The 27,177-nt window shown below is 32.5% G+C and overlaps 1 protein-coding gene across 4 annotated transcripts in view; it reads left to right on the top strand.

Moving 5' to 3' along the window:
* TMEM135 (transmembrane protein 135) overlaps positions 1 to 27,177 on the top strand; it is a 255,840-nt gene that overhangs the window by 153,967 nt on the left and 74,696 nt on the right. For all 4 annotated transcript variants that reach the window (XM_081282558.1, XM_081282557.1, XM_081282560.1 and 1 more), the window contains one exon: positions 15,491 to 15,537. In XM_081282558.1, coding sequence (XP_081138684.1) covers positions 15,491 to 15,537 — 47 coding nt within the window. The remainder of the gene's footprint in view (positions 1 to 15,490; positions 15,538 to 27,177) is intronic.

The raw sequence follows: 27,177 nt of genomic DNA, 5'->3' as shown, positions 1-27,177 counted from the left end.
CTTCTCATACTTCCCCCACCCCATCCCCATGTCAGGGCCTCATGCATGCTAACTCTACCACTGAACTACATACAGTCCCAGCCTCCCTTCCCATGACTGTCTATCTTTCCTCAGGCGCCTGCTCCTTGAGTTCCCATTGAGTTCTCGCGGGATTCAGAGGGTATTTGCTATGCAGAGCCCAGTGGAGGGTGTGTATTTTTCCCAGAACGTTGGTGTAGAGTGCCGGTGAGAGTTCGGGAATAAAGAATTGCTGTTTGAATCTACAAGGCTTTTGTGGTGGCTCGGTTATTTTGTGCCCAGCCAGACTGCGGCATTTTTTCCTTTTATAATTTTTATTGGAGTTGATGATTATTAGACTGAACATAATTAAAGGACTAAAATACTATATGAGGATCACATTTCTCATTCTAAAACTTTTTAGTTCTCTTAGATGGGGGAATTCTGGCAAAGCTGCTACTTAGATTTGATGGTTTGTTATTTTAAGTTTTTTAGAACATCCAGAGAATGTTTAGTCATTTAGAAGATTCAGGGAACACTTTGCTTTGTTAAGAAGATTCTAAAGGTGAATTGTGCAGGTACTCCTGTTTATTTGTACATACATACTAAATATTCACATTGTCACAATTAAAGTAATGTGTTTTTAGTGGTGATAAGTTTGTACAAACATTTACAGATATTAGCATCTAAAATTATATTTTTTTATTTTAGGTAGAGATGTTGCCATTTAGGTCATATAGGCCAGATTTATTCTTGAAACTGACTGTACATAAATTTTATGAAAGGTCTTGACCACATGCAATTACAATCCAAAGTGGAAGAAAAATTTCTGTTAGAGGTAACCTCTGGCTTATACATATATTCCTTATCTTTTTTTTTTTTTTTGTGGTACTTTGATTGAACCCAGTGCCTCATGCATGCCAGGCAAGTGTTCTACCATGAAGCCACATCTCCAGTCCTCCTCCTAATCATTAATCATTTGGAAGCCATAAACTTGGTTTTATAGTTGGACTTTATTTTTATTTTTCTGTTTTTTCTTAATTCATTTTTACTGTTGAAATAAGATAAGCATTTAAGTTTCTTCTTTTTCTTCTTATTACCTTACACTTTCAAATATGAGCAAAGTTGACTTTGAATTTTTGAAAATGTCATAGTGATTTATTTTATCACTATTTTCTATAAACTGTTAAAATACTTTTGTATACATTTGAAAAAACCCATTCAACATCATTATCTTCTAATGATTAACCTAGATGCTGTTTATCAGAGAGGGAATAAAAGTCAAAGAAAATGAAGGTTTGTTAAGCTTGTAGAACACAGCTTAGAACCTTGTTCTGTTGTTTCCTTGCTTAAATAAGCATGGGAATCTTGAAGGAAAAATCTTATGTATAGACAAATTTAGGGGAGAAATTATTGAAAAGTCTAGGTTCCACAATAAATTGAATTGAAAAGCATTTCTGTGGTTCATCTGACTTAAAATATAAATGTGTACTTTGACTTCTTTAATTGAGCTTTTATACTTCTTTTAATGTTCATTAAAGAAAAACATTCGTTCATGACCTTTCCTGACTAAAGAAGTGGCAATCAATGAGAACTGAGTATGTAGAGAAAAATGTGCAAATGGATATAAATGCTGAGAACCACACCAGATAGGAGCAATACCATGCCTAATCAAGGAAAGATTTTCTTACGTGAATTCTGGAATGAGTATAATATGCCTAAGGAACTGGAAGATGGCTTGAGTGTAGGCATAGGACACACAATTTGGGAGAACTAAGCTACATTCCATTATACTTAAATTACATGAGTAATATAACCATATGCTGTGTTTTAAGCAACATTAAAGAGATTATATATCCTTCTCTTTATTGTTAGTTGCTGACTTTTCTTGGATCATGTATTGAGATTGAATGAGATCTCAATGGACACCTAAAAATTTGGAATTCAGCTGTAGGGCAGCTGTTGGAATTTTGTACATAAAACAGTATAGTTTGATCAAATGGTGGGTGAGTGCTATGTTGCTGACTGCAACAATGATCTTGACACTAATAGTCTTTCTTACCTTAATGAAATGGTAAAATTAGAATTGCCATACTGTTATATACTATTTGTATATGGCCTTGCTGTGACCTTTTAAAGTAATCTGCAAGGTCTTATGTATTTATTTATTTTAAAGTCTCTGAAGGAAACAAATCACCCTTAGCCTGTATCTTATTCTTATCTAAGGTTGATTGGAATACCATCCTTTGAATGAAAATAACAAAATTACTACATTGTCTGTTTATAACATGGAGGCTTCACTTGAGTGACCTGTCTACTTTGCCCTGATGAAAACACAATATTTTTTCAGCTGCAACTTAGCTCTGAGTTCATATAGGAACTTTCTCTTCTACCTCCTCCATACGCTGAATGACGTGTGAATTTTTTTCCCTCTAAACTGAAAAAAGTAGCATGTTTGGCAGCTTAGACTAAAGAATGGTCCCTTATACAGTTACATGGACACATTGGAAAGCTGGCACTTGCAATTTATCCTCTCATCTTACTCCATAAGTAAACAAGTGAGTTTTTAGCTTTAATTTGTAATATTTGGATTACTTATTTCAGAAATTTAAAAATTAGATTTTAGATTGCTTTCCTTCACTAGAGTAAATATTTTATAGAAGTTTTGAAGATTATGGAATTTTCTTGTCACCTTCACTTTTCTTAAATCTGATTCATTATGTAAATAATGAACTCCTTGACACAGAGACCATATTTTAACTTACTGTTTTATTGGCTGTGCATGAAAATAGTAGGTGTTTCATAATTAAGTTGAATGAAATTTGTAAAAGCTGTAAGTATTTAATGGAATATTAAAAGGCTTTGAGAGAATTCATGACTAGGCTTCAGATTCTAGGCTTTGGGATTTCTTGTGGTTTCAAAATCTGGGTCTCTCATATAGCTGTGTATATCCTTCTAAACCTCATCTCCAAGGTGGGGATAATAATCCCTGCATTATAGGACTGTTTTGAAGATTACATAAAACAGTGTGTCAAGCACTTAATGTGACATGTGAGAGATCGTGACCTTTCAACAAACTGGCAATTAATTATTTTGGTATACTATCATTTTAATTACACTTATATTGATGTCTGAGGATTTTTCTTATTATCCTACTTACAAAAAATATTGGAGGCATTGTGGGAATTATTTCTATTTGAAAGCACTATAGGCACTAAACCAACATTAATATGAATAAAATATTTAGCAGAGGCAGGGTGACATAATTGAAAGCCTCAATTTGAAGTCAGACACTACTAGCTTTGAGTTTTAATTCAGCTACATAAATGTTAAGTAATTTTAGGTGAGTAAATTATCTTTTGAGTCCAAATTTCTCATCTCTAAAAGGAGAGTAGTTAACCCATAACTTAAAGAGCCACTTTGAAGATTGGAGATAATATTTCAAAAATATCCAGTGCCCGGTACTGTTAATAAATAGTAATTTATTATCATTATTTTATTCCTCTATTTTCTTTTTCTCTTTGTTCTCTGGTCCCTTTTATTTGTTTATTTTTATCCATCTCTCTTTCATGATTCCTTTTGGCTCCTCAATCTTTCCACATTTCTTTCTTTTCTTTCTTTTTTTGTTTTGCATTTTAATGGTTTATAATGACCAATTAATTACCATGAAATAGAGGAATTGATATCGGGGGAGGAGCACCTGAATATCATACTTTTATATATAAATCATTAGCTAAATTCTATGTCCAGCAAACTGTATTTCCTTTACAGGATTATAAAAGAGATGTGAACAAAAGGTTGTGTGTGTTTGATAAAAAAGTATAATTGTTTTTTACACTTTTAGCTCTGAGAGTATACTTTAATTTTAAAGTTTAATGACTATATTCATCTTGATTTTTTACTTGACTATTAAATTTTTAAAAAATATTTTAACAAGGTTAGATTTTTCCATATGTAAATCTTTATCTATAATTCTTCAATTAGTGAGTTGTTTTAAACTATTTATTTAAAAAAATGTCAGCAGAATTAGCCTTTTGTTGTAACAGGGTCTGTATTTTCCAGGTTGTATTAGTTACTAAACATCGAAAATTTCCAGTTACACACTACGTTATTTAATTTTCACAGCAGATGAAGTATAAACTTACCTATTTACCACAAAAAGACATGGTATCATATAAGCTGTGCTTTCCAGACACCATGTTTCTACAACTGGGAAATTTCAAGGCTAATAATTTGCCAGACTGTCTTTGCTGACCTTGAAGATATAAATCAAGAATGTGAGCAGTATAAGGTGAAATGAGGCCAAAGTTTCTTGTCTTACTGTATTTTCCTATACATACTTCAATCCAAGTAATTTAATTTGCTTGATATAAACAAATTCTAAGATTTACCTTATTATATATTAGTGAAATTTGCTTTGAAATACATTTGTTGAACACTGAAAACATTGGCTCATAAGGGTCCTAGAGATTAATATGTTTTTATAGATGAAAATGTTAAGGCTTAAAGAATGGAAGATAGTTTATCAAGTTTACAAAGGAATTGACTAAAAAGATGGACCCTATGTTATATGAGATTTGAAGTATAGAAAGATTTTTAACAATAGTGCTGTTAAAAATTATGAATTATCTGAAGCAAATCAATATTATGATAATAATTATATGTATATTTGACTTTAAACCCACATTAACAGTTGTAATACTTATTCATCCAATAGGAGCTGCTTCCTAAAAGACCATGCAAATTTTATTTTCATAAAAGTTGGAAATGCTTAGCAGATTAAAAATTTAGGTTTTTACAATTCTGAGTAAAAAGCACAACACTAGAAGCCTCACAATCCTGATTTCAAATTACATTACATAGCTGTAGTCACAAGAATAGCATGGTACCAGCATCAAAACAGACACATAAGTAGTAGAATAGAATAGAAGACATGGAGACAAATCCACATAGATACAGTCCTCTAATCCTTGACAAAGGCACCAAAAACATATGCTGGAGAAAAGACAAACTTTTAAACAAATGTTGCTGAGAAAACTAGATATCTATCTATCTATCTATCTATCTATCTATCTATCTATCTATCTATCTGTCTATCTATCTATCTAAAAGAATAAACTAGATCCCTGTCTCTCACCCTGCACAGAAGTCTACTCAAAGAAGATTAAACACCTAGGAATTAGACCAGAAATTTTGAAGGATAAACATCCTGGTTTTGTTTTGTTTTGTAACTATAGCTGATAGGGTCAACACTTCTACATATAGGTGCAGGCAATACTTTCCTCAACAGGACTCCTAAAGCTCAGGAAATAATACCAAGAATCAATAGATGGGATGACAAAGGAAACAAGAGCACGAACAGAAAACTCACAGAATGGGAGTAAATCTTTTCCAGCTACTCTTCCAACAGGGGATTAATACCCAGAATAAATAAAGAACTCAAAAATCTTAACACACACACACACACACATAGCCAACGCGCGCGCGCACACACACACACACACACACACAAATAATCCAATCCATAAATGCGTAAAATGAACTAAACAGACATTTTTCAAAAGAAGAAGTACACATGTCCAACAAATACATGAAAACATGTTCAACATCTGTAGCAAACAGGGAAATGCAAATCAGAATTACACTGAGATTTCAGTTTACTCCAGTTAGAATGACAATCAGTAAGATTACAAATAATAATGCTGATGTGGATGCAGAGGGCTAAAGAAACTCAAAGGAACCCTTATATACTGTTGGTGAGATAGTAAATTAGTACAATCACTATAGGATATGGATATCAAAAGTCTGGAAGTAGAACCACCACCTCCAGTACGTACCAAGAAGACTTAAAGTCAGTATATTATAGAGATGCATGCATATAGTTCCTAATTTATAGTAGTCAAGTTATCAAATCAGCCTAGGTATCTGACAATAGATGAATGAATGGTTAAAGAAAATGTGGTAGATAAACAATGGAATTTTATTTAATGGAAAAGAGAATGAAATTATGTCATTTGCAAGAAAATGGAACTGGAGATCATGTTAAGCAAAATTATACTGACTCAGAAAGTTAAGGGTCATGTGCTATCTCTCATATGTGGAAACTAGAGGGGAAAAAAAGAAAAGGAATCTCACAAAAATAATAGGGAGACCAGTAGGTCAGAGGAATGGATCAGAGAAAAGGGAACAAGGAACGGGAAGGAAGATACTGAGGAATTAAATTGACCAAATCATGCGACGTGGTTGTATAAATGTGTCATAATGAATACCACTGATATTCATAATTCTTATGTACCAACAAAATTTTAAATGTCGAAAAAGTCCAGCTTTTAAAAAGGTTTATGAATAGGAGTACTATTCAGTTTCTTGAAAAATGCTGCTGTAAGTGGAAACCAACATCATTGTTAAAAGCCTTATATAATATATTAAGAATTGACCTCTGTATGCAGTTAAGCAAAGTCTCTGCCTTCTGGGACTTAAGAAAGTTTTGGTAGATACATAAAGCATATGGAAAACTCCCAAACCATTGATTAAATACACTGAATGATCAAAATAGCAATATAATCAGATGCTTTTGTTCTAGATACTGGATTGCAGTGATTTGTTCATATGCCTGCTTTCCCACCAAACAGAATTCCTAAGGGCATAGGAATCAAGTATTAGGTAATTTATTTTTTCCTATTATGCTAGGGAATACAGGAGATATTGAATAAAAAAGTAAAGGAGTGTGAAAACTTGTGGTTCCTTGTCTATTCTGTTTCACTTCAAGATCATTAAAGCCCTTGATAATCTGGATCTAACCTCTGTATCTCTCTTTTAAGGTGCTGAGTTATAAAGCATTAGAAACATGACACCAGATCAATTTTTGTTGGACAAATGGCTGGATATAGGACTACAATATGAATGAAATACATATGTGGCAAGAGAAAATTTATCACTTCTTTTCCAGAAAAGAGAAAATTTCAGTATTTATTTCAGTAGTAGAAGGAATAGAACCTCACTGAATATAAGGGGTATATGGGTTTGATGAGTGGTAAAGCAAAGGTCATCATTGTTTTTGAATATGTTCAGGAAGAATAGTAAAAGGTACTGGGATTAGGGACAAAACCCATTTAACTTATTATGTTAAAAAAAAAGAAGAGTCATTTGTTAGGAAGTATTTAAATGGACTTAAAATTACTAGTATATATGTTTTAACCATTTAGAAGTTTAAATGGTTAAAACAGCTTTCTTTAGCAGGCAAAATCACATGGAGCCATTTTTATATTTTTTATATTTGTTTATTTTAAAGATTTATAAGTACTCGCATATTCTTATTTTGCTACTTTGTTACTGCCTGGAGAGGCACAGTTTGCATGTAATTCTGTATGATATAGTGATGACAGCAGTTAATACAGTTATTCTGAGAAATCTGTATGCTCCATAACCAGGAAGCAATGTACTATAAATCTGTCACTCCCTACAAGGTCTTTCCAGAGAAAACAGTATTTTTCAACTGAATAAATTTTAATTCCATGTTACCTGTTATTTCTATACCATGTTGCTCTTTTGGCTTTGTACATTATGAGATTAACTTTATATGATTATTTTATTTAATCACCCATATTTTGTTAATAATGTTTAAATTATTTCCATATTATCATATAAGTATGTTCAGTTTCAAAAAACCAAACTGGTTTCTAAAAAGACCACCAACCTAACTTAAAATAGACAAAGGATATGAAAAAGTAACTAAACCAGCTAAACTAACAAATCAAAGAGATAAACAAAGGGTTGTGGCCAGGGATGTAGTTTAGTGGTAGATGACTTGCCTACTATGCATATACCTTGCATTCAATTACCAGAGCTATAAATAAATAAGTGAATAAATAAATAATATAAAATTAAACAAATGATTATAAACCTGGAGGATGTTCAACTTCACTCAGAGGAGGAATGCAACTATAATGTGAGGTAGCATTTCTTTCACCCATTAGATGGCAAGTATAAAATAGTTTGGTAAAGCATAGTTTTTATGGATATAGGGAAATAACTGGTATAAGGGAATTTCTACTTCCATAAACTGTTGGTAGGAGTGTTTATTGGTATGGCCTTCTTAGAAGTACAATTTGGCAATATTTGTCCAAATTAAAAATATACCTATCCTTCCCTTTAGCAAGAATGATAATTATTAAAAAGACAAAAGATAACACATGCTGGTACAGATGTAAAAAAAAGGAAACCCTTGTACATTGTTGATGGAAATGTAAGTTAGTACAACCACATATACCATACAATCTGACAATCTCACTACTGGGTATGTGAATTGAATCAGTCTTTCAGAGATAAATTTGTACTCCTATATCCTTCACAGCACTGTTTATAGTAGCCAAGAAATGGAAACCACCTTAAGTCCTGTTAGCTGAAAGTGGATAAAGAAAATGTGATACATATACATAGCGGAATACTATTCAATCATCAAAAGGAGTGAAATCCTGTTATTTGTGACAATATGGATGGAACTGCAAATCATTATGTTAAGTGAAATAAGCTAGACCCAGAACTGTGTTCTCACTTATATGTGATTTCTTCTATAAGTTGAGAGTAAAATGGCATTCACCAGAGGCCAGGGAGAATAGTGGGGGTGGGGAAGGGTTGATCAATGGATACTAAATTATGTTTTTATATTTCAGGAACCTAATGTTGTAACAACTAAAGGAAAACCTAAACAAACTCTCTATCTTGTTTTTAGTATACTTTAAAAATTACTGATTTTTTTTTAGGTCACACAGCTGAGCAGTGTAGTTATTAGTTCCTCACTAGCTTTGCTATAGATTATACGTCTAAGTTATTGATTATGATAACAGTTGCCTAGGTTACTTTTCAAGGACTTGAAGGTTGCTATTGTTGAAAGAACTGACTCTTGACAAGGGCCTGCCAAGCTAATTGCCCAATGGACTAAAAGATGGTGAAAAAGCTTGGCATCTTTACTTTCATATTGTATCTTTTTCCTTTGCTACCTTGACCTGTGGATCAGATTTCTGCTCAATTCTGCATATAGACATGTTAGTCATTTATAGGAATGTTTGTCTAGGATGGAAATATGAGATTAATTTGCCCTAAATTTACCTAATGTCTCTGTTTCATCTTGAAGACACCAAGATAAAAGTAACAAAGATATTTTCAAGATATAAAAGGAAATCACCTTGTGATTATATGCATACCAAACACCTGGCTTCACAAGGTCCTGTTCTAGATCAGTGGAGAAGTATCTAGAAGTCTGTAGTCATCATTTTCTAACCTAAGACCCCCCTTTTTCCCCCTTGCCTAAGGATAAAAGGAGCTTAAAAATTCTGAGATAAGCTTCCTCCCAGGCACCAGCCTACCACATTCTCATTGTGTGTGTTGGTATTCCAAATAAATCATTTTCCTTATACCCCCTCAAGAAAGATTACAATTAGATATGAATAAAAAATTCTGTTGTGCCATTGCACAGTAGGGTAACTACAGATAACAACAATGTTCTATACATAAAGCTAGAAGAAAGGGCTTTGAACGTTTTCACCATGAAGAAATGATAAATGTTTGAGGAGATACATATTGAACCTAATTTAAACATTATACAATGTATACATGTATTGAAACATCAAACAATAATCCATTAATATGTATGTTTTTATGTACCAGTTAAAATTGATTTTAAAAATACACTTATCCTTTGACATAGTGAATCTAGTTATAAGAATTTACCTCCAATGATGTAAGGGCATGAATACAAAGTGTGTTTTTATATTAAATTTTGTTTGTTTCGTCAACTTCACCTATCTATTTGCAGAATATTTTAAATAAACTTGAGCATTTTCATATGTGGGTTTGATATGAGTACCAAAGTTTAAAAAAGTACAAAACAATGTGTTTATTTGGTATGTATCTGGGTTCAAAGGTATATCCATACATATTCAAAATTCTACACATAGCCCAGAGGTGTGGTTAGAAGAGAATATTATTTTCATTGTGTTTTGTTATTCTAGTTGAATATTTTTTGTTATGTACATACATTACTTTTCTTGTTTTAATAGTTTTTTGAGTTGAGTTTATATGGTATAAATTTACCAGTTTAAAGTTTCTGTTCCATTAGCTTTTCTTATGTTTACAGAGTTGTGTATGTATCCATTCCTACAATCTAATTTTAGATCCTTTTTATTTCCCCATAAAAGAAATCATATCCATTATTAGTACATCTCCATTACTCCTTACTTTTTCAACTTTAGGCAACCATTATTCAACTTTCTGTAAGTAAATTTGCCTATTTTGAAATTTCATATAAATAATGTGCTACAACGTGTGTGACTGGCTTTTTTCACTTATCATAATATTTTTGTGATTTATCATGTTGTAGTTCAACAAACATATTTTAAATTGAAAAAATATTTTCGGGGCTGGGGTTGTGGCTCTGTGGTACAACACCTACCTAGCATGTGTGAGGCACTGGGTTTGATACTCAACACCACAAAAATAAATAAATAAAATAAAGGTATTGTGTCCATATACAACCAAAAATACAAAAACAAATTTTAAAAATCAATGTTAAAATAGCATTTTTAAAATTACTCATTTAAGTATATTTTATAATGCTTATGTGGTTTGGAATTATAGAGAAATTATTTATTGTGAATAGGTACCAATTATTGAACATCTACAATGTACTTGTCACTCTATTAGGCTTTTTGTATGTTTTGTCATAGCCTTATAACATATGTAATAGCATGCATTATTTCTACAAATGAATAAATGAAATATTTTTTTGTGTTGAGTTGCACAGAGTATGAAAATGTTGTGATGTATAAAGATAACCATATGCAAACACATACTTTACAACCAGAGTTAAATTATGTAAAGTGCAATAACAAACACTTTTACAACACTGTAAAATATTGTTCCCTAGGTAGAGATTTCCAATAGAACCTTTTATAGTGATGAAGATGATCTATACCTGTTCTATGATAAATACTACCACGTATGTCCGTTGATATATGGATAGTGTGAATGAGGAACTCAATTTTAATATTTAATTTAAACTTGAATAACTGCTTCTGGACAAGATTTCCTAACAGTGATTGAATTTACTCTCCCAATTTAAGCATCTGAGTAGTTAAAAAAAAAAAAAGGACAAAATACATGAAACTATGGTTTGTAAGAACCTAGACATTAAGCACTGAAGGCCAGGGATTCCCTGAGACATGAAAATTAATGAAATGAGCCTATTATTATTCTGGTTTACTTGCCTAGCATGTGTGAGGCACTGGGTTTGATCCTTGAGAGAATTTTTAGGCATGAATCAAAAAGGAATCACTTGCACAAAGTCCAGAAGACTTTCTCAGTTAAGAAACGTGTGGGCAGGCCATGCTGGAAAGAGTTCACAGAACAGAGGAATAGAGAGGAAAGTACTCAGCTTATTACAGATTAGAATGTGTATGAGGAAACTACCCCCAGGATAAGTCAAAAACCAACCTAAAGGATTATAGGCTCTTAATGGAATGACTGGCACTTAAATAGGGGTAGGACTACTCTCTGTTTCTATGAACCCACCATACTGGAAAATTGCAAAGAATCATGTGGCATTGGGTAAGTTTTTAATCTCAGTAACAGGTAATAATTAGTAGTGCTCCTAGATTGAGCATTACTACAGTCCCTCCTGAATATCTTAAAAGCAATTCCTTAAAAGAATTAATTCCTTAAAAGAATTAAGCTGTTTCCAAGTAATTTAATTGTGTCCCAGAATAAAGCTTAAGAAGATTTATGGGAACACCGAAATATCCATTTCCCATCAAGGTAAAATTCAGAATGCCTAACATCAAATAAAATATTACCATTTAAGACATCAAATAACTCATAATGAGATAGATCTGTCAATTAATGTCAAACTAGAACTGACAAAGGTGTTAGATTTAACAGGCAAGGACATTAAAAAGAGTTATTAAAACTAAATCCTGTAGTGTCCAAAAGTTAAATAGAGACACAGAAGATAAAATAAAACCCCAAATTAGACTAGAAGAATAAAATTACAATGTATGAGATGCAAAGTTTACTGAATAGCATTAATGGTAGATACACATTGCATAAGAAAGTTTTAGTGAAGATGTTTCAATAGAAATGATGCAGAATGAAATGTAGAAAATAAAGTTTTTTTAAATAGAATAATGATTATTAATTGTGAGTTGTGGAAAATTTCGGGTGACTTGAAGTTTCTGAAAGAGAGTAAGGAGGATCAAAACATTAGATGAATTCTCAGCTAAAAGTTTTTAAATTTAATGAAAGTTGTAAACTCACAGTTCCAAGAAGCTAAATGGAATCTTAGTACAATAAACATGACAAGGGTTACCTCAAGGCACAACAATAATAATCAAATTCTGAAGATATATTAGAGTGAAATCTCTAAACTACTGAAAAAAGAAATACATCCACCTAGAATTTTATACTTAGCAAAGGTATCTTTCACAATTAAGTGGAAAAGAATTTCAGCCATATATTTTCAATGAAAAGTGAGTAAAATGTAGTAGTAAACTTACTGACTATACCCTTACCCCCAAAACACACACACACACACACACACACACACACACACACACACACACAGACAATGGATGGCACCAATAGCACAATTGTCAGGAGAAATGAAAATACACTCTTATAAGATATTTATACTGTGGTAAGTGGCACAGTTGTCATTTGACTGTAGACCATAGCAATTTATAGATGTGTGCTATAAATGTTAAAACAGACATTAAACTATCCCAACAAAGAAGGGAAAATGGAATCATTAGTCAAATTCAGTTAATCCAAAATGGAGTAAAAAAAATGGAGTGAAAAAGAAACAAAAGTGAGATAAATAGAAAAATTAATAATAAGGTGATAGATTTAAATCTGAACATTCCACTAACTGCATTAAATAAAAGTAGTCTAAATATCCCAATTGAGAGGCAGAGATTTTCAGGATAAGAAAAAGGAAGAGACAACTATATGCTGCTTGTAAGCAATATACACATTTAATAATCCTAATCAGTTAAAAATAAAAGAAAATTAATGCTAAATAAAAGAGATCTAGGATTGCTGTCAGACAAATAATGAGAGAATGCTATAAAATAGCACTATTTTAACATAGGATAGCAAAATAGCACTATTTGCCGATGATAGGATTCTATACCTAGAAGACCCAAAAAATTTCACCAGAAAACTTCTAGAACTAGTAAAAGAATTCAGCAAAGTAGCAGGATGCAAAATCAACACCCATAAATCAAAGGCATTTCTGTATATCAGTGACAAATCCTCTGAAAGGGAAACAAGGAAAACTATGCCATTTACAATAGCATCAAAATAAATAAATAAATAAAATACTTGGGAATCAACTTAATGAAAGAGGTTAAAGTCTTCTACAATGAAAACTACAGAATGCTAAAGAAGGAAATTAAAGATGACCTTAGAAGATGGAAAGATCTACCTTGTTCTTGGATAGGCAGAATTAATATTGTCAAAATGATCATAATACCAAAACCACCATACAGATGAAATGCAATTCCAATCAAAATCCCAATGACATTCCTCATAGAAATAGAAAAAGCAGTCAGTCATGAAATTCATCTGGAAAAATAAGAGACCCAGAATAGCTAAAACAATCCTTAGCAAGAAGAGTGAAGCAGGCGGCATCACTATACCAGACCTTAAACTATACTACAGAGCAATAGTAACAAAAAGAGCATGATGTTGGCAACAAAACTTATAGACCAATGGTACAGAATAGAGGACACAGAGACTAACCCACATAATTACAGTTATTTTATATTTGACAAAGGTGCCAAAAACGTACAATGGGAAAAATATAGCCTCTTTAACAAATGGTGCTGGGAAAACTGGAAATCCATATGCAACAAAATGAAATTAAATGCCTATCTCTCACCATGCACAAAACTCAACTCAAAGTGGACAAGGATCTAGGAATTAAACTAGAGACACTGCGTCTATTAGAAAAAAAAAAGTAGACCCAAATCTCCATCATGTCAGATTAGGTCCAAACTTGCTTAGTAAGACTTCTATAGTGTAAGAATTAATATCAAGAATCAATAAATGGGATGGATTCAAGCTAAAAAGCTTCTTCTCAGCAAAAGAATCAGAGAGGTGAACAGAGAGCCTACTAATTGGGAACAAATTTTTACCACATGCACATCAGATAGAGCATTAATCTCTAGTATATATAAAGAACTCAAAAATTTTAACACCAAAAAACCAAATAACCCAATTAATAAATGGGCCAAGTATTGAACAGACACTTCTCAGAAGATCTACAATCAGTCAACAGATATATGAAAAAATGTTCAACATCTCTAGCAATTAGGGAAATGCAAATCAAAACTAAGATTTCATCACACTCCAATCTGAATGGAAGATATTTAGAATACAAACAATAGTAAGTGTTGGCAAGGATGTGGGGGAAAAGGCACACTCTTACATTGCTGGTGGTACTCCAAATTGGTGCAGCCAATCTGAAGAGCAGTATGGAGAATCTTTGGAAAACTGGGAATGGAGCCACCATTTGACCCAGCTATCCCACTCCTTGGTCTATACCTAAAGGACTTAAAAACAGCACACTACAAGGATGATTGTATTTTAATGAAGTTTTCTTATTAATAAGAATTAGCTGTCTGCTGATCTGTATTTTACTTTTGATTGTCTTGATATAGAAGTTAATAGGCTTTCTGACATACATTGACTTGAATGTATAAAAGCCATTATCCTAGTTTTGAAGTTAATTGCTTCTTCAAGTATTTTAATAGACAAGTTAAAAAAAATGCCCATTCATTTTTGGAACCCTGTTAATACTTCTATGCAGTTAATATAATGTGTGTGTGTGTGTTTATATTTGTGTGTGAACCATACATACATACATACATATGCACATACATACACAGTCTACCTTTTCTATTGTTGAGTTTTATATCTGTGGATTCAAGCAACTACTGATTGAAAATATTTAGAAAAAAACCCTGCATCTGTACCAAAGATGAATAGACATTTTTCTTTCCTTATTGTTTAAACAGTAAAGCTTAACTTCTATTGTTGTATTAATTGTGATACATAATGTAGAGATGATTTAAAGTATGCACAGGATATGTGTAGATTATATGCCAATACATATAAGGGACTTAAGCATTCATAAATTTTGGTCCTTGTGGGGGTAAAGTTAGTGGTGGGTGGGCTGTGCTTAGAACTAATCCCTTACGGGTATGGAGAGACAATTGTACATAATGTGTATATTTATAATTATCTATACTATTAGTTTATTATTGCCTTAATATAGTTTATTTGAAAGATTGAGAGTATAACATATGCATGACTAGTTTTATATATCATTTTATTGTTTCAGGCACAAATTTTAATAATGGATATTTTCTTTTTCTAAGTCACACAAATGATGATGTCAGTGTTCTTTTGCAACTAATCTATTTTCTCCTTATTGTAGGTCCTTTTGTTCTGCATAACAGCAGCCATGTACATGTTCTTTTTCAGGTATGTTGTGTTATATCTATTTATTTTAATACCAAAAATAGTATGTCTTTGTAATGTTTTTGTCAACCATGAAACTCAAAATAGTCCCTAAAAAATTGGCTCCCACAAGTGACCTTGTTTCCCAGGATTGGTAATGGATAAATACCTACTCTGTTTTGACTAGATAAAAGACAAGCGGGGGAAGAAAGATTTTGTTTTTCCTCCCATTCTCCATGTAGGCTCATCTTAGAAAATAGAATATGTCAATTAATTAGTACTCAAATCCCAATAAATGAATTTTTGTTTGCTTTTAGATATTCTTCACTTTCCTTATAAAAACAATCAATATTTTATATTTAAATGAGAAAAAAGTGACAGTAGGGTTCTAGCAATCAATATTTTAAATTTAAATGGGAAAAAAGTGGCAATAAGGTTCTAGCTAAGCCTTCTGCAAAGGTACCTTAACACATTAATCATACTCTATAAATATTAAATTTGTCTCTAAGTTTAAAGTTGTACTTTAATTGGAACTCTGAGGACTAGAAATCTTAGGACTGTGGGAGGAGTGTCAGAGTGTTTCAAGTTATGAATGCTAATAAAAAGACTATCTGTCATCTTTGTATAACCATAGCAATATGAAATATAATTTTTGATTAGAGTGAGTCTACTCCTTAATCACAACCTTCATCTTCAGTGATACCAGTTAATTCCCATTTATCTCTCCCTTATTTAAATAAATCTTTTTTGATTTTCTTGGATCTATGCAGTGTTCAACCACAGCAAAAATCCCCAGGGTTTTAAGTTTATAATTTATACTTAATTGACAAAGGCAGTTATGGATTTTAATCATATATTTGGTAGATATATTTATCTTTTCTTTAAAAATAATGAAATAATTGAGCCTGCCAACATTTTTCAACCACTGGTTTCTTACCAGAACATCTTAATATATATTTGATGAATCCCGATGACATAATTCAAAATTACTTTGATTTTGAAAATGTTATATGTAAGTACAAAATGATGATGATGTTGTTTTTATTTTGGTAAAGAGATAGCCAGTGTGTTAGAGGAAAAGGTATAAACATTCAAAGTTGGGAGGATTTGACTTGCAAAGTATTGGTAATGCGATACATAGTTACTGAAAAAATTATTGGAGCTATCTGGTTGTCTCTGAATTTTTTTCCCCTTAGTGCTGCGGTGAATGCAGGGCCTTGTGGAGGCTAGGCAGGTGCTCTCCCACCTCTAGCTGGAAAAGTTCTAATCTGTTTATTATTTTTATTGTATCTTCATATATGCTATACTGTTACACTGGACTATTATACCATATGCAGACTATGGTCCCTTTCTTATATTTTTAACTTATGAGTAGGTTGGGAGGTTTAGGAACAATGACTGTTTTATTCCATCAATTTACAAACAATTTATGATTGTATTCACATGTATTAATAGGGAAATGTTATAGAAAGTTCACATAGTTTATTTTTATATGTTTATTTGTATAGTCTGAAGATATAGCATACCTGCTGGGAAAAATGAAATTATAAGTATTGCAAAGTTAGAAATTTGACTCTTGTTGACATGCACAGGAGGAAAGAACAACATCAAATAAATTTTCTTTTTGTCAAAATACGTACCAGAACAGGTATTTAAATGAAATAGTGACACTGAAAAACAACATATATGCTTTAATGTTTGGCATTTCTTTGTCATAAGATGGTTTTGAGGTTTGAAAACAAATCATGTGTTGAATTCACTGATAAATGACCAATTTGTAGCATGGTTCTAGGAAATGACATTTTGAAAGCTGCTGCCATCAACCTCGTATTTTTGGTGTAGAAAGAAAATCAACCCTATAAATATGTGTTTTGGTGCAGAGCTACAGAATCTTTTCCTGTTTAAATCATAAAGTCTGGGTTAGAAACAACAGTTTAAAATACTTTCCAGAAAGCTCAATGCAAGGTTTAAGTGCCAAGATAAACACTTTCAATTTTCTGAGGAAAGGGGTTGTTTTTCTTCTAAAAGAAGCACTATCACCAAATTCTTAGTGTTCTTGGCAAAAGTTAGTTTGAATAACTCAACAAAAGAGGTTTGATGAATGGTAAAATAAAACCATTTACAAAGTACTATAACCAAACAAAACAATGTTATATGTTTTTCTGAACTCTAACTTGTGTTTGGAATGAACAAACATTATACAATAGCATTTAGCTAGCCCAAATGCATTGGAATATTTTATTCTTAATTAAATTTTATTATAAGTACAGATATTTGTGGATACATATATTCAATTGTTAATAATTATTTTCAATTTAATTGCATAAAATTGAATACTTAAATATCATGATATTGACCCCAAGACTCCTTTTATTGTAACTTTTTTTGGCAAGAGTATAAGAGAAAAATTGTATGTTTGAAGAGCCAACTTATGGTTTTATCCAAATATATAAATGGGAAAAATTGAAATGAGACCCCTTTCAAAACAGAAAAAATGTACCAATTTTATTTTATTTTTTTAAAGAAAGAACTGGAAGAAATAGTTCCTTGAGTATTTTCTGAGTATGTTCCTTGGCTATGGTGGTTATATTGCAAGTTTATTTAAAAAGCAACACGATGTTTTTGGTGTTGAAAACTATGGTTAACCAAATGTGAAATGAAATATTTTACTCTTGAATAGCTTTTAATAGCTTTTAATCCATACATGAGAAAAAAAAAAAGATTGTGCAAATGGAATTCTGAGATCATCTCACAGGCTTGAGCTGGGGAAAGGTAGTGTGTGTGAGAGAGCTCTAGTTCTGTTACACTTTTTAGCTAGCTGGCTTGCAGCAGTATAACCATAAAGTACTTGCTGTAGTCTTTTAGGAATTAGGGTATAACTCAGGATGCACATATTTTGAAGACCCTTTGAAAGAAGGCTCTTTGTACCATCCCAGTGAACATTCTTTTGGTTGTTGCTGCCTCCTTGTTAAGTTATCTTATCATTAAGCATTCTTCTGTCATGACTGTACATTAGGGTATTGTCTATCATGATCAATGCAGGCCAAGTAGGATCATGAAAATTTGGTAGAAAATCTTGTCTCATGTACTACTTGAAGCAGTTTTTTAAACTTTCAAATATGTATTTACAAGTAAAATAGCCTATTTTTTGTGTCAAAGGATTCATTATATTTCTTGAATTAGGATTAATTAGGAGGGAAAAAAGAAATTTTCTTTTGACCACTAACATTTTTCTCTTTTATTTGAGAAAACAAAGAATCAACAAAAAGCACAAAGAGAAAATATTATACTTAATCCTGTTCACTGAAAGAAAAAAGAAAGAAAAAATGCAGTGCTTTTAAGCATCGTTGGTTTTGTTTTCAACTATAGGTATGAAAAATTCCTATATTTTAGAGAAAGGAAGTAATTCAGCATGATTTCTTTGTTAGTTTAAACTCGATAGTATCGTAGAGTATATAATAATTTTGATCCTAGCCTCATGACTACTAGTTAGACATTCTTCCCAAAAGCCTTTGCAAAGGCAACAGTTTCAACAGTTTGTTTCAAAATATAGATTGAAAAGCTCAGTCATGTCATAGCCATTAATCTATATACATAATGGACTGTTTCACAATGGACATATCTTACGTAATCTGATGTTAACATGGAAAGATACAGCATTTTTAGTCAGAAACCAGTGCAAATGACAGTTTATTGTCATTTTTAAGCATATTTAGAAATAGTGTTTTTCTGTTACCTGATGGTTTCTAATCAGCTCTTTGTGAAAGCACAAATAATAAACTATTTCATTACCCTTAAGGTATAGGTTTAGTTTTTGTAGTTACTATTTATTGGTTGGAAAACCTGCGCTTTTTGATTTCAAGACATTTGTGATTGTCATAGAATATCTTTGTATAAGCTTACCTTAGTGTCTTTGAACAAACTGTAACACCAACTAAAGAACTTCAGATCTTGGTCTTTTACTCATTTATTTAAGTTAAATGAAAGTCATTTAAAGTATCAGGTAAGTTCAATTTAAAGTATTGCTTTAAAATAGCCAAAATCCTCTTTAAAAACATTAAAATATTTATGACATTTGGAGCTTAAAACTTTGACCTCTTGGGAGAATTTTCCCTAAATAATTAGATTTCATTTAAAAAAATCATTTGCAAAAAAAATTGATATGCTGAGAGTGAACTGGACATTTGGAAGGGAGCACATGATAGGACATAGGAATATCATATTTTTATTATCCAGTAGAGAAAGTGTGATTACTTCTCTTTGAGTCAGTTTTCAGTTGCTATACCATAATATCTGAAGCTGAGTAATATATTAGGAAAAAGGGTTTATTTAGCTCACAGTTTTGGGGGTGAAAGTCTAAGATTGGCTAGCCTCATTGATTTGGTCTCTAATGAGGGCCCCTTGTGTGGGTTCGTGATATGACTGATGATATCACACTGGAGCTACATTTAAAAGGGAAAGATCATATGGTGAAACAGGAATGGAGAAAGCAGGAAAGGGGTCTTTTCTCTTTTATAACAACCTTCTCATGAAAACTAATTGGGTTTCCCACAAGAATTATTTTTATTCCTTTTGAAGGCAGTCCCCCCAATGCATCCCACTATCTAAAAGTTTTACTGTCTCTCACTTTGCCACACTGGAGCCCAAGCTTCTAATACATGAACCTTTGGGGACAAATCACATGCAAACCTTATCAACCCAAGTGAAGGTCATGGTGGTAATATTGTGAAGAGTCTATTTAAGATATGAGGGTTGCTTCATGGATGAGGAAGATGAAAGTTGCTAGAATTTTTTTGTGAGCAAATTAGAATAGAGAGAATATGTGTGGAAATAAGTATAGGATTTGCAACTAGTGAGATTGTGATGCTTTTAATACATTTAGATAGAGAAATTTAGCTATCATTTGGTTGTTTGCTGCTAAAGAAATACATTTTAGTCAGACATAGAAATTTAGGAGTTACCAGCATATAGAAAATAGTTTGAGCCATGTTATAGGTAGGTAGTATTCCATAGTGAGAATTTGGAGATTAAAAGATTAAATAGGTTCAAAGATGGACTGGAGACCCTTTGAAATCTAGGCTATGGGAAAATAATCAGTGAAAGAGAGGCAGAGTAGTAGCAAAAGGCAATATAACTATCTTATAAAGATAAGAGGTTATTCTTGGCTGTCATATAGCCATTTGTCTTTGAACAAATTACATGATTTCTCTAAACCTCAGTTTCCTTATTATGAACTATATAGCTGGGCATGATGGTGTATGCCTATAATTGTGGGGACTCTGGGGGCTGAGGCAGGGTATTCACAAGTTCAAGGCCAGTATCAGCAATTTAGTGAGATGCTATTTAAAAAAAATGGACTGGGTATGTAGCTCAGTGGCAATGTGCCCCTGTGGGTTTAATCCCTAGTACCATTAAACACACACACCCACACACCTCTATACCTATCTACCTTATGGGTTGATTTGAATTGTAAGGATTAAATAAGATTTAATGTCTTTAAAATGTTTTTAGATGTGACCCAAAATAAGATATATGTTATTTTGTGTGAAAATATATATTTCCTAAAATAATACTTAATATATATGATATATTTGGATATTTTTCATTCTATTTTTTTTGTTGTTGTTTACAAAGCTCTTTTGACTTAAGCACTCACAGAATATAGCCAGTAGTGTGAAAATAAATAGCTAATACATATGAATACATAGCACAGTGATTGGTATCTTAGCAAAAGTAAAGAACAATGATAATTATTTTTCAGTCCTATAATTCATTTGGAAAAATCAAAGAACCAGAACAGCAAAAGTAATTCCAAGTCAAAAAGAAAATGCTGGAGGTATCCCAATACCTGATTTCAAATTATACCAGACAGCTATAGTAACAAAAGCGGCATGGTAGTGGCATAAAAACAGACACATAGACCAATAGTACAGAATAGATGACACAGAGACAAACTCACATATCTACAGTCATCTGATCCTTGACAAAAGTGCCTGCAATCTGTATACGGGATAAAAATGGGAGTTCATAATCCACTTGAATCTAAAGTATGAAATATGATATGTCAAGAGCTATGTATTGTTTTGAACAGCCAATAAAAAAAGTGCCAAAAATACATATTGGAGAAAAGATAGCCTTTTTAAACTAATGGTGCTGGGAAAACTGGTTATCTATGTGTAGAAGAATAAGACTGGGCTCTTATCTCTCACTCTGCATAAAAATATCAAATCAAAATCGATCAAAGATTTAAGAATTAGATCAGAAACTATGCAACTCTTAGAAGAAGACATACTGTCAACACTCCAGCATACAGGCATAGGCAATAACTTTGTTAATGTGACCCCTAAAGCTCATGTAATCATACCAAGAGTTAATAAATGGGATGGCATCAAATTAAAAAGCTTATGCACAGGGCTAGAGTTGTTGCTCAGCAGTAGAGTGATTGCCTAGCACATGTGAGGCACTGGGTTCAATTCTCAGTTGTCTATCAACAACTAAAAAAATATGTTTTAGAAAGCTTCTGCACAGCAAAGGAAATGATTAGGAATATGAAGAGAGTATCTACAATGTGGGAGAAAATATTTGCTAGCTACACTTTTGTCAGAGGATTAATATCTAGAATACATGAAGAATTCAAAAAACTTTATACCAAAACTCACAGATAACCCAATTAATAAATGGACAAGTGAATTAAACAGATATTTCACAAAAGAAGAGATACAAATGGCCAACAAATATATGAAAAAATATTCAACATCATTAGCATTAGGGAAATGCAAATCAAAATTACACTTAGATTTCATCTCCCATGAGTAAGAATGGCAGTCATCAAGAATACAAATAATGGCACCACTGACACAGATGCCGCTGCCATGCCCAGAGGTCTTTTCTCTGAGCAGGGCCAGGGCTACCTCTGTGGCTACCTCTGAATTCACTGCCGCTGATGAATGGAGGTCTCTTGTCCAGGGATCTGCCACCTGCAACGCTACTGCCACTGCTGCTGCTGACCTGCTTCCTGCTGCCAACAATCACCACCACTACTACTGCTACCACTGTGTAGAGGACTGCTGTGGGGGAGACTCCAGATTGCTTGTGGCTGCATCCATTTTAGGACACCAGCCAGAGCCTGGGTGACAGCAGGTTTACCACTACAAGAGCCTCTATCTGGGGACTCTGGCTGGGACATGCAGGTCCAGTGTGGGGGTGCCTGCGTGTTTCTAGGTGCTTGGGGTCTTTCTGCTCAGAGTGCTGGTGACCCTTGTCTTGCTGCTTCATCTTGGGTTTGCTCCTTTGCATGAGTGTTTCCCTGGTGGTTTCTCTGAAAGTAGGAGCACATTGAGATCTTGGGACTGCAGCATGGCTGAGCCTGAGGTATCTGAACCCAGATTGGTGGGATAGTGAATGGGTCTTCAAGGGCTGATCTGGGTCTGGTGATCCCAAGAGACATCAGAAACAGGGCTGAGAAACTTTGAACAATGATGAAGACAGGTTGACTCTCCAGCAAGATTTATTTTTCAATTTGCTAATATCTCTACCATATTTGGAACAGGGTGTTTTATGCATCAATGTGTGGAGGACAATGATATATGAATGGTGTTTTGCATTTTTATTGTATTCTTGTGTTTAATTTTTTTTCTTTGTATTCTTGCTCACTCTTGTCTGTTTTCTTAAGATTTTTCTTTCCAACTTTTCCCCGACCAAGAGCTAATCTCTGTTGGCCCCTCTTTCACTCTTCCTGTGAATTTTTGCTTCTAGGTTCTCTCTTCTTCCCTCGTGAACATCCTATACTATGGTAGTTCTATTCTCTCATCCACCATTTGAAATTGTAAACCGTTTTAACAAATTTTCTGTTTATGCTATAGATAGTTATTGAACTCATCATTTTTGGTTCAATGCAAAAAAAACAGTAGATGTCTTAATGGGAGCTATTAGGTTTAAGTCTCTATATTTTGTACACCAGGTGCTATTCTTATTGGTCTCACTGTTATAGGCAAAGCACTGAAAACATTCAGGGATACTATATGTCTACAGGGTAGGATTTGTGCTGCCTTAGATCCACACTTCTAGATGGGAAAACACATGAACAACATGAAAAAATGAGAGATTAAAGCATCCCAAATAAACCAACAACAGAAGCAACACAGTAGAAAAATGTCCAAGGAGTTCAGAATGTATATAATTCAATTGATCTGTGAAATAAAGGATAGTATAAGGAGTGAAATTAAAGAAAAGATATAGAAAGTAAAAGATCACTTCAATAAAGAGTTAGAGATTGTGAAAAAAAAAACAAGCAGAAATCCTTGAAATGAAGGAATCACTAAGCCAAATTGTAAATTCAATAGAAAGCATCAGCAACAGACTACAATGAAGACAAAATATATATTCTTGAAGGTAGAGTTGACTAGGCAGAGAAAATGGTAAGAAACCATAAATAGAACATCCAAGAATTATGGAATAACATGAAAAGTCCAAATTTAAGAGTTATTAGAATACATAAAGGAGCAGAGATACAAACCAAAGGAATGCACATTCTTTTCAATGATATAATAGCAGAAAATTTCCAAAACCTAAAGAATTGAATGGAAAAATCAAATACAAGTGTCTTACAGCACCCCAAATGTACAAAATTACAGCAGACTCACACCACAAAACATTATAATGAGAATAACTAACACAGAGAATAAAGATAAAATCTTAAAGGCCATGAGAGAAAAAAATCAAATTACCTATGAGGGAAAGCATTTTGTATCTTGGCTGAATTCTCAACCAGACCCTCAAAGTTAGGAGGTCCTGGAATAATATATTTCAAGCTCTGAAAGAAAATGGATGCCATTCAAGAATTGTATGTCCAGATAAGTTAAGTTTCAGATTTAAAGATGAAGTTAAAACCTTCCACGATAAACAAAAATTAAAAGAATTCACAACTAGAAAGCCTACACTACAGAACTTTGTCAACAAAATATTCCATGATGATGAAGTGAAAATAAAAAGTGAAAACACTAAAGGAATAGTCAACCAAAGGAGGAACTTAAGTCAAATTAAAAACCAGAAATAAATCAAAATGTCAGGAAATACAAATCATATCTCAATAATAACCTTGAATATTAACGGCCTAAACATGAATCAAAAGATATAGAATGGCAAATTGGATTAAAAAGCAAGACCCAACAATATGCGGACTTTAAGAGACTCACCTCATGGGCAAAGACATCCACAGGCTGAAGGTGACAGAATTGGAAAAAACTTATCACTCATGGATTGCGTAAACTAGCAGGGGTTTCAATTTTCAGATATAGTGGACTTCAAATCAAAGTTAATCTGAAGAGACAGATAAGGACATTTCATACTTCTTAAGGGAAGTATATATAAGCAGGGCATAACAATTATAAATATTTATGCCCCAAACAATGGAGCATCTATGCACATCAAATAAGCCCTTCTCAATTTCAAGAGTTAAATAGACCACAACTCAATAATACTGGGAGACTTTAACACAACTCTCTCACTACTGGATAGATATTCCAAACAAAAAATAAGGAAACTATAGAACTAAATAATACAATTAATAATTCAGACTTAACAGACATATACCAAATATTTCATCCACCAATGAGCGAATATACTTTCTTCTCAGCAGCACATGGCTCCCTCTCTAAAATAGACAATATTTTATGCCAACTCTTAGTAAATACAAAAAGACAGAGATAATACCCTGCATTCTATCAAACTACAAAAAAATGAAATTATAAAGCAATGATAAAATAAAAAATACAAGCTACTATAACAAATGGAGACTAAATTATAAACTATTGAATAGATGTGTATGGATGGATAGTAGAAGAAATCAAGAATGAAATAAAAAATTCTTAGAGGTAAATGAGAACACTGATACAACATATCAAAATCTCTAGGATGCTATGAGGGCAGTACCAAGAGAAAAGTTTATTGCATTCAGTACATTCATTAAAAGAATAAATCAACAAATAAATACCTTAACACTACATTTCAAAGCCCTAGAAAAAGAAGAACAAATCAACACTAAAAACAGTAGAAGACAGAAAATAATTAAAATCAGAGTTGAAATCAATGAAATAGAAACAAAAGAAACAATTGAAAAAATTGACAAAAGAAAAAGTGTGTTCTTTGAAAAAATAAATAATATAGATAAACTCCAGCCATGCTAATGAAGAAAAAAAGAGAGAAAACTCAAATTACTAAAATCAATGATGAAGAAGAAATATTATAGTGGACATGTCTGAAATACAGAAGATAATTAGAAACTATTATGAAAATTTCTATTCCAATAAAATAGAAAATATTGAAGACATTGATAAATTTCTAGAGACATATAACCTACTCAAACTGAATAGGATGTCATACATGATTTAAACAGATCAATTTCAAGTAATGAAATAGAAAATGCCATCAAAAGCCTACCAACCAAGTAAAGCCCAGGACCACATGGATTTTCAGCTGAGTTCTACAAGATTTTCAAAGAAGAATTATCACCAATACTCCTCAATGTATTCCATGAAACAGAAAAGGAGGAACCCTTCCAAACTCATTCTATGAGGCTAATATTACCCTGATACCAAAACCAGACAAAGACATATCAAGGAAAGAAAACTTCAGACCAATATCTCTGATGAGCATAGAATCAAAACTTTTCAATAAAATTCTTTCAAATTGCATAAAAATATAAAAAAAGAGTGCACCACGATCAAGTGGGGTTCATCCCAGGAATGCAGGGTTGATTCAACATATGGAAATCAATTAACATAATTCATCATATTACTAGACTTAGAAACAAGAATCATATTATGATCTCAGTATATGCAGAAAAAGCATTTGACAAAATACAGCACACCTACAAGTTCAAAACACTAGGAAACCTTGGATAATAGGAACATATCTCAACATTGTAAATGGTATATATGCTAAACCCAAGGCCAGCATCATTCTAAATGGAGAAAAATTGAAAGCATTCCTGCTAAAAACTGGAACAAGACAAGGATGTCCTCATTCACCACTTCTATTCAACATCATCCTTGAAACTCTAACCAGAGCAATTACACAAAAGAAAAAATTAAAGGGATACAACTAGATAAAAATGAACTCAAAACTATCACTATTTGCTGATGACATGATTCTATATCTAGATGATCCAAAAAATTCCACCAGAAAACTCTAGAACTAATAAATGAATTCAGTAAAATAGCAGGATATAAAATCAATACCCATAAATTAAATACATTTCTATATATCAGTGGTGAATCCACTGAAAGAGAAATCAGGGAAAGTACTCCATTCACAATAGTTTTTTTTTAAAAAAAACTGGGAATCAATCTAACAAAAGAGGTGAAAGACCTCTACAATGAAAACTACAGAATACTAAAGAAAATAATTGAAGAAAATCTAAGATGAAATGTTCTCCCATGTTCTCCTAGATATGCAGAATTAATATTGTCAAAATGACCATACTACCAAAAGCATTCCACAGATTTAATGTAATCCCTATTAAAATCACAATAAAATTCTTAATAGAAATAGAAAAAGCAATTATAAACTTTATTTGGAAAAATGAGAGATTCAGAATAAAGCAATCCTTAGCAAGAGGAGTGAAGCAGGAGGTATCATAATACCAGACCTTAAACTATACTACAG

Source organism: Spermophilus citellus (assembly GCF_964194105.1).
Source record: "Spermophilus citellus genome assembly, chromosome: 2".
Classification (NCBI taxonomy): Eukaryota; Metazoa; Chordata; class Mammalia; order Rodentia; family Sciuridae; genus Spermophilus; species Spermophilus citellus.
Note: the sequence above shows the minus strand (reverse complement) of the source record. Positions and strands in the feature narration are given on the sequence as shown.